This window comes from Elephantulus edwardii, unplaced genomic scaffold (assembly GCF_000299155.1).
Source record: "Elephantulus edwardii isolate Elephantulus edwardi_28Jun2011 unplaced genomic scaffold, EleEdw1.0 scaffold00234, whole genome shotgun sequence".
NCBI classification, from domain to species: domain Eukaryota; kingdom Metazoa; phylum Chordata; class Mammalia; order Macroscelidea; family Macroscelididae; genus Elephantulus; species Elephantulus edwardii.
This window is the reverse complement of record NW_006399984.1, coordinates 2,352,830-2,369,144: the sequence shown is the minus strand read 5'-3', so window position 1 is coordinate 2,369,144 and position 16,315 is coordinate 2,352,830. Positions and strand designations below refer to the sequence as shown.

The 16,315-nt window shown below is 37.0% G+C and overlaps 1 protein-coding gene across 1 annotated transcript in view; it reads left to right on the top strand.

The window, feature by feature from the left end:
* The window catches only part of HERC2 (HECT and RLD domain containing E3 ubiquitin protein ligase 2), a 439,756-nt gene that overhangs the window by 138,590 nt on the left and 284,851 nt on the right, over positions 1-16,315 (top strand). The window contains exons 17-22 of the mRNA XM_006898588.1: positions 1,800-2,028; positions 2,120-2,244; positions 3,667-3,845; positions 5,741-5,925; positions 9,024-9,179; positions 10,736-10,921. Of these exons, the coding sequence (XP_006898650.1) occupies positions 1,800-2,028; positions 2,120-2,244; positions 3,667-3,845; positions 5,741-5,925; positions 9,024-9,179; positions 10,736-10,921 (1,060 nt within the window). The remainder of the gene's footprint in view (positions 1-1,799; positions 2,029-2,119; positions 2,245-3,666; positions 3,846-5,740; positions 5,926-9,023; positions 9,180-10,735; positions 10,922-16,315) is intronic.

Genomic DNA, 16,315 nt, shown 5'->3' with positions numbered 1-16,315 from the left:
AGTGTCTTGGATTCTTCCTTGTGCTTTGGCTTCTCTACGTTCCAGTGCAATCTTCAGAGTTTCTTCTGACATCCATTTTTGTCTTTTCTTCCTCTTCTGTCTTTGTAATGACCGCCTGCACTCTTCCTGGATGATATATTTAACATCCTCCCACAACTCATCTGGTCTTCGCTCATTAGTGTTCAAGGCCTCAAACCTGTTCCTGAGATGATTCTGAAATTCAGGTGGTATGAAATTAAGTCGTATTTTGGCTCCTGTAGATTCGGTTTAATTTTCCTCAGCTTCAGCTTGAACTTGCATATGAGTAGTTGGTGGTCTGTTTCACAATCAGCTCCTGGCCTAGTTCTCACAGCTGATATTGAGCTCCAGCAGAGCATCTGGTGGATTTGAACCGTGTACCTCTGAGATTGCAGTGCAGCTTCTTGCCACTAGGCCACCAGAGCTTGCCAGAAAAGGAACAGAAGAATTGATAAATTGATGCTTTTAAAGTAGGGGTGTTGGGGAAGAGTGCTGAGTATCCCTTGCACTGTCAAAGGAACAAACAGCTGTATCTTGGGAAAAGTATAGCTAGGGTGTTCCTTGGAGGCAAGGATGATGAAGTTTTGTTTCTCATACATTGGATAATTTGCTAGGAGAAACCACTTTTTTTCAGGCTTTTTTTTTAAAAATATAAATTTATTTTTGTGTGTGTGTGTACTGCCAAATCGGATCTGACGGGTACAGTAGGAGATTGCCCCTCCTTCTTTAGCAGAGGAGAAGCCATTTTTAAAAAGGGATATGCTTGAAAAGATGGAGGGTCAGTGAAAGAGAGGAATATCCCCAAGGAGATGGATTGAGATAGTGTCTGCAGCAGTGAGTTCAAGTATATTAGAGTTGATGAGGGTGGCATAGTATTTAGATCTGTTGTTTGTTGGGTCCTTATGTGTCATACTTGACTTAGTGGCACCTAAGAACAACAACATCATGATGTTGCCTGTTGGTCAGTTGGTGAAGATATTTATTTTGTTGTTGATCTGTAATCCATACTGAAGACTGTAGAATTTGATCTTCTACAGCAAGTACTTCAAGAGGTGTATGTATCTTTTGGTATATGTTTGTGTACTTTGTAGGCCCCATAGGGTTTAATTATGAGTGCTACCTGCGATCAGAGTTCCGGTGGCCTAGTGGTAAAAAGGTTCGCTGCAATCTCAAAGGTACATGGTTCAAGTCCACCAGCTGTTCCTTGGAAGAAGGCTGGGTAGTCTCTTCCTGTGTGATTTACTGCCTCTAAAAACCTGCTGGAGGGTCAGCTGTGGATCTGGTGCACAAAAAGAACAAACATTTATAATACATAGTAATAACCCGAAAGTGGACAGTTGAACTCACTGCTCTGCAGAAGATAGCAGTCTGCTTCTATAAAGGTTACAAACTTGAGATGATTCTGATCTGTTTTATATGGTCACTATGTGGTAGAATTTGTTTAATAACAATTGGAGTGTGCGTGTGTCTGTGTGTAATAGGCGTAACTTGATGGTGCAGTGGTAACTTGGTGAATTTGACTTCTAACTGGTAGTTTAATGTTATGGGAGAAAAACTTTACAGTATTTTTCTCTGAAGATCACTGCCTATAAACTATGGAGTGGTTTTGCCTTGTCACAAGGATGACTATGAATTGAAATTGACTCAGTGAGGAATAAATAACCACATAACATATATCTTAGAAATATTATTATTTAAATAATTCCTAAATTTGTTAGCAAAGGTTTTTAAAACCATTAATGTTTAAGTGTTCTAAGTAAAAACTCTTTTTGTGCTTTCAGTTGCATGCTGCCATTAGTCACCAGGTTGACCCAGAATTCCTTGGCTTGGGCCTCGGTAGTGTGCTTCTGAACAGCTTGAAGCAAACTGTAGTAACCTTGGCCAGCAGTGCGGGTGTCCTTAGCACTGTGCAACTAGCTGCACAAGCAGTGCTGCAGAGTGGATGGTCGCTGTTGCTGCCGACTGCTGAGGAACGAGCACGGGCACTTTCAGCACTTTTACCCTGTGCAGGTAAGTCTAGACATGTTTAGATGAACATTGCTGGTGCTGAGGAAGAGGATGATACTTAAACAAAATTGTTAGAACGCTTTTTCTTTGACAGTTTCAGGTAATGAAGTGAACGTAAGTCCTGGCCGTCGATTCATGATTGATCTTCTGGTCGGTAGCCTAATGGCTGATGGTGGGTTAGAATCTGCCTTAAATGCAGCTATTACTGCTGAAATCCAGGTAAGGAACTGGGAATTTCTGTTTACTGTCTGGACCTGCTAATCTATTAGTGAGATGAGATTTGAAATACCATATACATACATGTAAGCAATAAGCTTTATTGCCGGAATTATGGAAAGAACAACCAACAACAACACGAAAACAAAGTAATAGTAAAGAGATTTTAATGAAAGTATTCATAAACTTGACCCACTTAAAGAGTCTGAAAAGTACTCTATTTGAAGCTAATACTTAGGAATTTCTCAGTGCCATGTCCTTTTCCTGTTAGGTGCTCCCATGTCTTCCTTGCCTGTATTTTCCCTGTTCTTGAATTTAATATAAACAGAATAATAAATATCTTTTGGTTTTAAACTAAACAGTGTTCCTTTGTTGGGACAACCATTTCTTGATCTAGTTAGCGATTTCTTAGGAGCATATTTGAGTGTTTTGTTGTTCCCATTCTTCTTAGTACTAGCCATAATTTGTTATGATAGACATAGTCAAATGCCTTTGCATAACTAATAAAGTACTCACAGATATTTTTCTGATATTCTTTGCTTTCAGCCAGGATCCTTCTGTCATCAGCAGTAATATCCCTGGTGTCATGGCCTCTTCTAAACTCTCCTTGAATTTTCTGTATACTGTTCTAGTAATGTTCTAGCAGTTTTGTAATGATCTTCAATATTTTGCTTGCATGTGATATTAATGATATTGTTTGATAATTTCTACATCTGTTAGATTGTGGCTTTAACACATTCCATTTGTTGCCTATAAGGAGCTCTGGTAGCCTAGTGGCAAGAAGCTGCATTGCGATCCTGAAGGCACATAGTTTGACGCTACCAGCTGCTCCCTGGGAGAAGGACTGGCAGTCTTCTCTCGTGCAATTAACTGCCTCTGAAGACCTATTGGGGGGTCAGCTCTGAGTCGATTATGACTCTTTGATACATGATAACATATTTTGTCCAGAGCCAACTAAAATAGCCATTGTAAAAATCAATACTCAATGTGGTCAGATAGCAAATGCAAAAAACACTGCTCAATGTGGTAAAAGCCTAGCAGTGTGGAGTAGGTTCAGAAATTTGGGGTCATTGAATTTATGGAGGTTGGTGGAAGTTGCTGTGACAGAGGAAAGGAATCACATTTACCAGGCAGGTAAATTTTGCATATGCATGAAATCCCATTCGGTGTTTGGGAACCAGTAAGGATTTTAGTAACTTACAGAAGGAGGCTGGAGAACACATTAGCATTGATAGCCTGAACATCAGATCATAAGCTAGTATATTCGGCTTAAAAACTGAGCATATATATGCAGTAGGGTTTCTAACAGATGAAAGTATGGGGAAATGTCATTAAGTGTTTGTGTTGGGACAGGTATAGAGATACTGAGTTAGTGAGCCTGCTAGTGAGATAACTGCTAACCAATTTCTGTTTAATATTTCACAGGATATTGAAGCAAAAAAAGAAGCTCAGAAGGAAAAGGAAATTGATGAACAGGAAGCAAATGCCTCATCATTTCATAGGAATAGAACTCCATTGGATAAAGACCTTATTAATACAGGCATCTATGAATCTTCTGGAAAACAATGCTTGCCTCTGGTTCAGCTCATACAACAGCTTCTTAGGTAAGTAATATTATCTTTAACCTATTTTAATTGAAACTAAGATGTAAAAACTAATAACCAATTCAGCACTTGGAAAACTTAAATATACTTGGGATACTTTGGACTTAAAAATCTTTTATGAAACTGTACATTTTTAGTACTTTTGATGAAAATTTAGTGTTCAGTTAATGTACTATATGGAATGCACATGGAGTATGAAGATTTTACATTTGAAAATTAATGTGCTTTACTTTTTTAGTTTAGTTTTTTTTCACTTTTAACAGTTTATTAGAATTTGTTTAACAATCTAAGAAGTGCAGTCATCAGCAATTCCAGTGCAATTTCAGGTGCATTTGGGAATTGAGGAGTCTCTGTGGAGCAGTTAATGTAGTAAACCTTGTACATAAAATATCCGTTTACATTTCATGGCAGCAAACTGACATGGGATACTCAACATGGCTTTTATTGTTTCTCATGTCAGTGTATATTCTCTTTTTACAGTTAGTTCATAGCCATCAGAAGATACCAATTTGATATATGTGGCATCTGGGCCTTCATAGCCAGCCTAAATTTTTTTCCTTTCTATCCATTATATTCTTTGAAATTCTACTTTGTTTCCACAGGAACTTTCCTAGCTCTTTGTCAGTCATAGCCATCAAAATGGGCCCCTGTGTGCCACCACAGCCCTACTCGAGGGCTGGACCCCTTCTCCTTTTTAGTATTACTTAAAAAGTACTCATATGAGCAAAATACAGCATTACAATTAAATTTTATGAGTTTTAAAAAATATTTTAAAATGTGTGTAATAGAAAATATTTAAATTTATCCACCTTATAACATGTTTGCCAGATAGAAAAAGAAAATGCATCACGTTCAGAATGTTTATGATGCAGGCTTGTGCTCTTTTTGGGGAGATAGATGTAAGTATTTTATTTTCACACTTCATATTTTTGTAATCAAAGAGTACTTGATGTATTTACTTAGCGGATTCATATTAAGAAATATTCTAAAGATATAAATGAGTTTGGAGACACTTGAGAGAATGAATTAAAGACATTTCTGTTGCCTAAAAATATGTGTAACAGATTTGAGAGAAAATCTTGGAAATACCACATTTGTCAAAAATAAAGATTTATGAATTGTTTATAAACAATGTATGCTATCAGTATTTTTGTTAATATTTGAATTTTATATTAAAGAAATAAATTAACATTATTAATATATTTTATTACTTTTTTATTGCTATATTTTGCTTTTCTAAGCATGGCATAAAATGTTGACTCACATAGTTTCTTTTGTTGCTATGAGCCTGGGTATTTATGTTATTAGTGTAACAGCTCTTATTTATTTAGTATATGTACTTTGTAGTGAGATTACTGAATCAAATAATAATTGTATTTCAAACTCTCCAATAAAAGAAATATGGAGCACTTAGTAAATTTGCATTTCATCCTTATGCTAATCTCTTTTTCATTCTACTTTTAGTGTACATACTGCCAGAACCAGTGTTTCTTACAAAGGTTTTTGCAAGATTACTTCTATAACAAGATTGTCTATTATTTTGAAACATTTTAGGTTGTTTTAGAATATGATTCTGAACCCTACCCTGTCATATCTCATACATTTGAGCCCATTGTGACCACATGTCAGTTCATCTTGTTGAAAGTCATCGTCTCTTTCACTGACCCTCTGCCTTTCCCAGAATGATGTCTTTTTTAATCTTTCAGGTTTTCTGCTTAGTGTTGATAGTAGCACTGCTGCTGACGTACATCTAGGCAGAGATGTAGTCACAGCCTCTTTGTGTGTGGGAAGTGGTCTGACTTTAATGATTTGAGTTTTTAATTCTCTGTCACTTTGCTCTTTCTCTCTGCATAGAGATGACTTTCTTATTTTGCCACCTTTTCTCCCCTGTACAGAAACATTGCTGCACAGACTGTGGCCAGATTGAAAGATGCTGCTCGTAGAATTTCATCATATCTCGATTTTGAGCAACACACTCGTGAAAGATCTGCTTCCCTGGACTTATTACTCCGCTTTCAGCGTTTACTTATCAGTAAACTTTACCCAGGAGATAGTGTTGGTCAAATCTCTGATATTTCTAGTAAGTTGTTCACACTGTGGCAATATCTTCTGTTTTAGTGCCTTGTTATATATGTGCTTTTGGATGTCCATTCTGTATACCCAGCTGTATCCTTGATGCCTTAGTAAATGTAACTCTTTTGAGAAATTTATAAGGATTATATTTTTAGCCGTTTTTTTCATTGATTACTTGTATTTTAGGCCTAGTTTTTAGGTGCCATCTAGTTGGCTCTGACTCACGTGATCATCAGAATGAAACTGTGCCCGATCTGGCTCCATCCTCCAGTCTTTGCTGTTCAGTCACTGTGTCAGTCCAGGAGGCTTTTCTTATCCTTTAATGACTCTCTACTTGTTTAAGCATGTTCTTTTACAAGAACTTACCCTTCCTGATACATGCCCAAAATTTGTGAGACAAAGTCCCACCATGTTACCTCTAAGGAGCACATGTGTGTGTAAATTTTATGTATGTATGTATAATTTAATTTTTTTAATTTTAGGGTTCACAAAGACACTGGTTTTCATTCATTCATGCACATTTTCCTCCCCCCTAATTCCCTTTGTAATGCTCTTTAGGGTTCACAAAGACACTGGTTTTCATTCATTCATGCACATTTTCCTCCCCCCTAATTCCCTTTGTAATGCTCATCCTATTTTAGGCTTTAGCTGTCATACATGTAATTCCTAATTGCCCATTCCTTTCAGATTATCCTTCCTTTCACCCATTCTAGTGCATATTCATTTTCTATCCATTCTTTTACTATTCTTCTTCTTCCATCCCATGTATCAACCCTGTTATTATAATAGGATTATGTAATAGTGGACTTATGCAGTGTTTGTCCCTTTATGACTGAGATGTTTCACTCAGAATAATGCCTCCCATGTGCATTCACATTGTTTGTTTTACAAGGTCTTTATTTTTCAGTGCTGCTATAGCTCTATCCACTCAGTTATTGATGTGCTCCTGGGCTACTTTCATCGCTTTGCTATTGTGAATAATACTGCGATAAACATGGATGTGCATATATCTATTTGGTTCACAGCTCTGACTTCTTCAGGGTGTATTACCAGTAATAGGATATTGTTGTTAGGTGCCATTGAGTCATGTACCCTTTGAACAACTGATCTGAATGCTGTTTTATCCCGTGCCATCCTTACAATCTCTTATACACTTGAGCCTGTTGCCGTTGTCACTGTGTCAATACACTTGGTTGAGGGTCTTCTAATCTTTCCCTGTCCCCTCACCTTCTCAAGCATGATGTTCCTCTACAAGGAATAGCCTCTCCTAGCAACATGCCCAAAGTATGAGAGATAAAGCTTCATCTTTACCTCCAAGCAGCACCTGGGCTGCACCTTCTCCAGGACATACCTGTTTTTTCTTTTGGCAATGTATGGCATCTTCAGCACTCTTTTTCTGATACCACAGCTCAAAGTTAGTGGGATAGCTAGGTCATATGGGATTTCTGATTTTATTTGAGAGATCACTAAGAAGCACTCTTACTGCATTTCTTTCAAGACAAAATTATTTGTTCTTTTGTCAGTCCATGGTATACTCAGTATTCTTCTCTAACACCATGATTCAAAGTCACTGTTCTTTAGTATTTGTTATTGTTTGTTCAACTCCAACATGCATTTGATGAAATAAAAAGAAAACCACAATGGCTTGTGCACTTTAGTCTTTAAAGTGACCTCTTTGCTTTTTAGCACTATAAAGAGCTCCTTAACAGCAGTCTTGCCTGTACAATCTGATGTTTAATTCATTGACTAGGGATCAATGGATGTTGATTGGGGATCTAAGTAAAATGGAATCTGTGATCGCTGCAATCTTTTCTCCATTTATTATGATGTTAACCTTTTGGTTGCATTATGAGAATTTTTGTTTTCTTGATATTGATTCGTATTGTGTACCTAATTCTTAAGATCTAAATTATTTGATCTCAGGTGAGTGCTTCAAGATTTCTTCATTTTCAGCAAGCAATATTGTGTCATCTGTGTATCGCTAATTATTGATGCATCTATCCTTTAATCCTGGTACCACATTCTTTTTCATATAATTTCAACTTCTCAGATTATTTGCTTTACATACATATTGAAAGGATACATCTCTGATGTGCACTTTTCCTTATTTCAAACCATATAATAGAACCCTGTTCTGTTCAAATGACTACTACTTGCTGCATGTATTGTCTCAGGATTTACATTCTTTAGGCATTAGGAATGGCATCTTTTATGTTCAGTGTAGTCTTAGAGAAAATTGATCACATTTATACTACAAATTGGGTAAGGAATTTTAGAGAGCTGATATAATGTAGGAACTAAACAGTGATGTTCTATATTTAATATGTCACATTGGGAGTTTATTTGTGTATAGCGGGAGAAATTATTGTTGGAGGAACACTGGGTGTTTTTGTTGCTCTGGTTTGTTAGAGAGCCACAGAATTTTCATTTTTAAACTGGCAACATCTTTTGTCTGCCTGTGAGGATTGAAATCACTTAATGTATATTGACCCAGAGCTGTGCATGACTCAAGGTCACCACTGCCTCCCAGACGTCTTTGAGGTTATTGCTGTGCTCCATACATACAGAAATACAACAACAGAAATACTTGCTTGTTATGTTAGTATTTTTATAGTCAATTTATTCTCATAAAATAATTTGATTGCTTCCTGAAAAAAGTTAAGCGCTTGTAAATGATGAAAATACTCAGGTTTAAATAGGTGAATTAATAATCTGAAAGAGATAGAAAGTTAAAAAAGAAAAAGATTTGAAAAATTATTAAGAACCATGTGTGAAGGTTTGAAGATCTGATAAGATTGAGCAATGCTGGACTTTGTTCCTTTAAGACCTGAACTTGGAAAGCAAATGTTTGCATAATTGTAAAATTTCAAGTCTATTAAATTAAAACTTTACTGTTTATATCCCTAGAGTTTTTCTGTGGTATGTAGTATATAAAATTTAATGTCTGTCTCTTAAATTATGTACTATCAAGGAGCAAGAATGGCCATGCATCTGTTGAAAAGATATGGCAGGTAAACGGATATATAAATCAGATAATAATAGTGGAGATGCTTAGTTTGTTTATAAAAGAAGATGAAAATAAAATTTCCTTAATTTTCCTTCAAGGTCCTGAACTAATGGGTGTTGGTTCCTTGCTGAAAAAGTACACAGCTCTTTTGTGCACACACATCCGTGATATACTCCCTGTGGCAACTAGTATTGCTGCTTCTAGCTGGCGGCACTTTGCAGAAGTGGCTTACATCATGGAAGGAGATTTCACTGGTACTGTTCCTGTTCCCATGCCGTTTATAAGTATTTCTTTTAGAAAATTAATGGAGGCTAAGGGTTGCTATGAGTCTCAAGTAACTTGACGGCACATAACACCAACAAACAACAAAACGGACTGTGTAGTTTTGTTAAGCTCCTCATGTAGAATTTTTTTTTTAGAAAAATGAAATTGTACATATTTGCTATCTAAATTTTAGTTCCTGTTCCTTTTCCTCTCTTTTCTTTTTTGAAAGTTGGTTAACAATTTTGTTATGAAGACATCTTTTTTCAGCATTTATTTCACTGCATATCACTAGTTATTTTGGGTTTATATTACTATTACTAGTATTTTATTAATGAGCTTAGTAGTAGTTAGGGAGCTGTAGTAGCCTCGTGGCAAGAAGTTTCACTGCAATCCCAAAGACACATGGTTCGAGGCCACCAGCTCCTTTGCTAGAAGGATGAGCAGTCTCCTCCTGTGCAATTAACTGCCTCTGAAAACCTGCTGGAGGGAGTGTCAGCTATGGGTTGGTTTTGACTCGACATTATACAAGAACAAGCAGTAGTTATGTTTATTCCATTGTAAGGACAAAAATTAGTTGCTTTTTTCAGAAATTTAATAAATTCTACTATTAGTGGTCAATTTTTTTTCTTTTTGACAGTTTCAAGTTTTAGTATTCAATTTTTTGACAGTAGGCAATATGATTGCCTTTTCTTGATGGTCTATGTATTGATGAATACTTTTTTTTTGCATTGGGATTGTTAATTTATTTTTTTTTAATTCATTATTAATTTCAATGAAAATTTACAGACTTTAGATTACCATTCATTCATTTTTGCACTTTTCTCCCCTCCTAACCCTCCCCCCTAGTACACTACCCTCTTGGAAAAGTAAAAGAAAATTTCTTGCATTGTTTTACAAACACTTGCCCTAGGTCCACTCCACCATGCAGCCTCCGCTCTGGACTCCTGTCATGACAAAAATATCTAATCACATATCCCTTTAAACAATTTTCTCCTTTATCTGTTTCAATGCAGTATACATTATTGAAATAATCTTTTTCAGTCTACCGCCAACCCCGAGGTCAGTCCTGTTTTACAACAGTGGTATCATGCGGTATTTGTCCTTTTGTGACTGAGATACTTCACTTAGCATAATGTTCTCCAGGGTCACCCATTTTACATGAGTTCCTTGTTTTTCAATGCAGCGTAGTATTCCACTGTAGTATTCCATTGTGTGAATATATCGCAGCTTCTCTATCCATTCGTTTGTTGATGGGCACTTGGGTTGTTTCCAACTCCTTGCTTTTGTGAACAAAGCTGCGATAAACATGGGTGTGCATTGAATACTTATTTTTTTGAATGAAAGACGTTTTAGATAATAGTTCCTTGTAGAAAAATATTTTTTAAAAGTCTTCTGTTTCAAATTGGAAATTGAAATCCCCAAACTTTAAAACTGTGGACAAAGCTTTATTTAATTGTCACTATATTTTAATTTAAAAAGTGTATATATAAGTGATTTTGTAATTTAAATTTCAGAACTTTCTTTTTTTTTTTTTTTTTTAATTTAGGTGTTCTACTTCCAGAACTAGTGGTATCTGTAATGCTTTTGCTCAGTAAAAATGCTGGTCTCATGCAAGAGGCTGGAGCTGTTCCCCTTTTGGGTGGCCTTTTAGAAGATCTGGACCGGTTCAACCGCCTGGCACCAGGAGAAGAAAGGGATGACCATGAAGATTTAGCTTGGCCTGGCATTATGGGTACAGCATTTTAATTTCAAGTCTTTTATCAAGAAAAGTTTATCCTAGTTTAGTATATTCTTCCTTTTCCATTTAAAAGAATACAAAGGAAGACCAATTATTGGTAATTACCCTTGTTGTTAATATAAGGAAAATAATGTTAAAAAAATCTAAAAAAATGAGGGTTATATTTAAGGGGAGATTTTTATATAAATAATGATTGCTAAATCTAAAACAGTTATTCTAGAAAGTTCTGGGAAATCTTTTCTTGGAAGGTACTCATTAGGTAACTAGATGTGATACCACCTAGAAGGTAGGGATAATAAGGAATAATGTCATAAAGGCATTGATAATATTTGAAGAGCATATGTTAGGAATTCCTGAACACTTCCCTACAGGTACTGTCTGCATGTACATCTAATGAACTGATACCCATCTTCTCGAGGTTTTGACCTTTGGTTGTTTTAAATCTCTAAGTCTAAGTAGCTGTAATCAGTGTGATTCTGATTTCATGGACTCTGAGAATTAATAGAGGTTGTAAAATAATTTTATGATACACTTTTTATTTTGTGTGAGATTTATTTTCTCCCATTTTCATAACTCAGAAATTTGAAACAGGAAGTAGCAATTAGAGGAGGCAGTTTTTGAGAAGATTATCTGTTTCTGCCCTCTGCCATTAAGTGCTTTAGATATTGGGGTGTGGGGAGACGGTGAAGCTTAGGAAGTATGACAGTTGATCTAGTTACTAAGTATTCTGACCTAAACACTTACTAGTTGTTTTTTAACAGTATTTTCAGTACCATTCATCTAGATTTATTTAAGAATTAATTTAAATTGGTGTTTGTTGCTTTTGTATACATTCTGAATAAATTTAAGGGTATTGCTTTTGCTCAGCAGTTGAAATATATTAATTATAAAGCCTTTTAAAAATGATAAAATATGACACATTGAAAGTGCACAAGGCAGCTCTACGATTTATCTCATTCTGTCATGTAACATTGGCTGATTAATGAAGAGGATTCATGCAGTGTTTTACTTTCCTACTAAGCATTATAAGCATTGCACTTTTTTTATGAGCTTGTTTTAATTTTAATTTTAATTTGTTGTTGTTGTTATGTGCTGTCAAGTTGCTTGTGACATAGCGACCCTATGTACTACAGCCTAAACCCTGCTCTGTCCTGTGCCAAGCTCACTGTTTTTGACACACTCACCCTGATTACCCCGGTCACTGAATCAATCATAGAGGGCCTTCCCCTCCTGTGCTGTCCCTGCTTCAACCCTCCCAAGAATGATGTTCCTCTCCAAGGACTAGTCGATCCTTGCAACATGTCCAGAGTATGTCAGATGAAGCCTCAGAATCCTTGCTCCCAAGGGGCAGCCCAGTTTAACCCTCTCTAGGATGAACCTGTTTGTTTTCTTAGTAGTCTCTGATACATTCAATACTCTTCTCCAGCACCACGGCTCAAAGGCATCAATTCACCTTCTATTTTCACTAGTCATTGTCCAACTCTCTGACACAAAAAGTGATGGCAAAGATCATGGACGGTATCAGACGCACCTTAGTCTCCAGAGACTCCACTGCTCTTTAGTACTTTGGAGAGGTCCCTAACAGCAGACTTTCCCATTGCAATACGTCTTAATTTCCTGGCTGCTGGTGCCAAGAGTGTTGACTATGGAGCCAAGGAAACCAAAACTATGAACAATCTCAATCTCTTCACCATCCATCCTGATGCTGCCAGTTGGTCCAGTAGTGAGAATCTTTGTCTTCTTGATATTGAACCTCAGTCCATATTGAAGGCTGCATTCCGTGATCCTCTGCAGCAAGCGCTTCAGGTCCTCCTCATTTTCAGCAAGTAGGGTTGTGTCATCTGCATAGCGCAGATTGTTGATGGATCTTCCACCGATCTTGATGCCATACTTCTCATAGAGTCCAGCCTCCTGGATAATCTGTTCTGCATATTTGTTGAAAAGGTATGGAGATAGGACACATTAGTTAAATATATTTTGTTGTTGTTGTTTTTTTAGTTAAAGATTTTTTTAAGTCTCTTGTGACTTTGTTGTATATGTGCTAATGTTTCTTGAGTTTTAGGTTAATTATCATTATGACTTGAGCATATTTCTACTTGCACTTTTGTCAGCTTTTCTCTTAGGTCTTTTTTTGTTAGGCTTAGTGCTCACCGAGTTGTCCCAAGAAATCTGGAGAACAGCCACTTAGCCAACTGACTGGAAGAGATCTGTATTTGTTCCCATTCCAAAGAAAGGTGATCCCACAGAGTGTGGAACTTACTGACAGTATAAGTAATATCACATGCAGACAAGATTTTGTTGAAGATTATCCAAAACGACTGGAACAGCCCACCAGCAGAGAACTGCCGGAAGTGCAGGTTGGAATTAGACGGGGCCGTGGTGCTAGTGATATTGTGGCTGTTGTTAGATAACTCTTGGCTGAAAGCAAGGAGTACCAGAAGAATGTTTTTCTTTGTTTCATTGGTTATGCAAAGGCATTTTACTGTGTGGATCATAACAAACTGTGTCTAACTCTGAGAAGAATGGGAATCCCAGAACACTTGATTATGCTCTTGTAAAACCTATACTTGAACCAGAAGGCAATCGTCAGAACAGAGCAAGGAAACACTGTGTGGTGCAAAATTGGGAACGGTGTATGCCAGGGCTGTAACCTGTCTCCATACCTTTTCAATCTTTATGCAGAATAGATTATCCGGGAGGCAGGGCTCTGTGAGGAGAAATGTAGCCTCAGGATTGGAAGAAGAATCATCAACAGTCTGCCTTATGCAGATGGCACAACCTTGCTTGCTGAAACTGAAGAGGAACTGAAGCACTTGCTGTGGAAGGTCAGGGACTTCAGTCTTCAGTATGAATTGAGACTCAATATCAAGAAAACAAAGATTCTCACCACTGGGCCGATTGGCAGCGTCATAATGGATGGTGAAGAGATTAAGATTGTTCATAGTTTTGGTTTCCTTGGCTCCATAGTCAACATTCTTGGCACCAGAAGCCAGGAAATTAAAAGACATATTGTGATGGGAAAGTCTGCGGTTAGAGACCTCTCCAAAGTACTGAAGAGCAGTGGTATCTCTCTGGAGACAAAGGTGTGTCTGATACAGGCCATGGTATTTGCAATCACTTGTTATGCATCAGAGAGTTGGACAATGACTAGGGAGGATAGAAGGAAAATTGTTGCCTTTGAGCTGTGGTGCTGGAGAAGAGTATTGAGGGTACCATGGACTGCTAAGAAAACAAACAGATTTATCCTGGAGATGGTTAAACCAGATTGCCCCTTGGAGGCAAGGATTTTGAGGCTTTCCCTGACATACTTTGGACATGTTGTAAGGAGCAACCAGTCCTTGGAGAAGGGTCATCATGCTTGGGAGTGTGGAAGGACAGCACAGGAGAGGAAGGCCCTCTATGAGGTGGATTGATTCAGTGACTCGGGTAATCAGGATGGGTGTGTTGGAGATAGTTCAGTTGGCACAGGACAAAGCAGGGTTTAGGGCTGTTGTACATAGGATCACTATGAGTTGTAAGCGACTCAATGGCACATAACAACAACATCATCATCATATAACTTTACTTTGCTAAGTGTTTATGCCATCTCTAAATGCACTCTATTCCTTTACTTTTAATTAGTTTTTTTATTTAACATGCATTTCTTCTTGTAGACAACATCTAGGTGAATCTTTTTCCTTTTTCTTAAATGCACTATGATAGTTTCTCTATTTGAATTGTTACATGTATATTATTTAAGGAAACCTCCTGATGTTGATTATAAGCCTTAGCCGCTAATACAAAATTTGGCATTTTTAAGCAACTGGACGCTTGCTAGGAGTGTACCAACCTTGAAAATCACGTGGTACAGTTCTCTTTTAGCCTGTGTGATTTATAGGAGTTAATTTTTATTTAGATCATTCACATTTAACGTGAATTTTGAAATTGGCTCATAGCTGCTGACCCTCTGTGAATTTTAGAAGGCTGTAAATTCCATTGGAGGAGATTGCCCATTTTTTTTCACCTTTGTATTAGCAGTGCATCTCCTTAAAGACTGTACCACTTGAGGGCTATTATTATTATGATAATTGGTTTACTATCTAACATGATGATCTAGAGGTGTCTTGGAGAAAAATGCATCCTGAGTTTTCCTTGAAGGCAAAGGCTTGTCTTACAGTCTTTGGACATGTTTCTAGGAGAGTTTCTTAGAGAGGGACATCATGCTTGGAAAGGTGGAGGAATCATGACAGAGAGGAAGACCCTCAACCAGATGGATTGACATAGTTACTGCAGCAATGAATAGGCTTGAGTATGTTGGATATTGTGAGGATGACATGGGATAGGACAAGGTTCACATAATGTGATTATAGTGTCGTTATGGGTTGTACCTGACTCGGTGGCAACTAACAGCAGTGGTGACTTAGTGAATAAAGAGTTGTGCTCTTAACTCAAAGGGGGACTGTTCGACTCTACCAGGTACACTTTGGGAAAAACATGAGCATTCTCCTTTCAAGTGTTTACAGCTTCTGAAAACCTCCTAGAGAGTTAGTTATCAGTTTGTTCTTACTTTATGACACATAACAGGAATAACGTTTGTATCTATTTTCTGCTATTGCCTTTGTTCTTTCTCCCCTGCCACTTTCTTTGTTATTGTTTGAATGTTTATGGTTCCAGGTTTGTTTGGTTTTATGTTTTTTTATAAATATGGAATGTGTCACGAATTTGCATGTTATCCTTGTGCAGGTGCCATTCTAATGTTCTCTGTAACATTCAAATTTTAGTAATTAGTGCTGAAGTGAGCACCCAGGTTTTTTTTAATCTGTTAGCTTAGCAGTTTTGTTTAAAAATTTTTTTAGTGGATACTTTCGAGTTTGTAGCCTACATTTATAGTTACTCTAATTCCACTTTCAAGAAACTTCATAATTGAAGTAGTTGCCTTAGAGCGAGTATTCCAATTCAGCCCTTCCTCCTCTCTTTTTATCTCTTTATAACTTTAATCACTGGTTTACACCTTGTCTTTTTATTTGGTATTCTGTGGTAGTTTATGTGATACTGGAATTGATAACTACTAATATTTATGAATAGCAGCAGGTCATTGTAGGAATTGTTACCGGACAATTGTCCTCTCGATTTGGAAGGCACTCAGAGTATGTCTAGAGAAGAGATGCCTCATCAGGTAGATTCTGTCTTTATGTTGAGCATAAGTAAAGCTTTCAGGATCTTCATTTCATTTGTTAATGGGACTTGATTCAAAATGAAAAGAAATATCTGTAAAACATCCATTAATAATTGCAACTTGGATTCTGAAAAATTTACAACCAGGAGAAGATAAAATAGATGAATGGGACCTTCTAAGAATGAAATCCCTATGCGCATCCAGAAACTTCTCTAACAGGGTAAAAAGGGAAG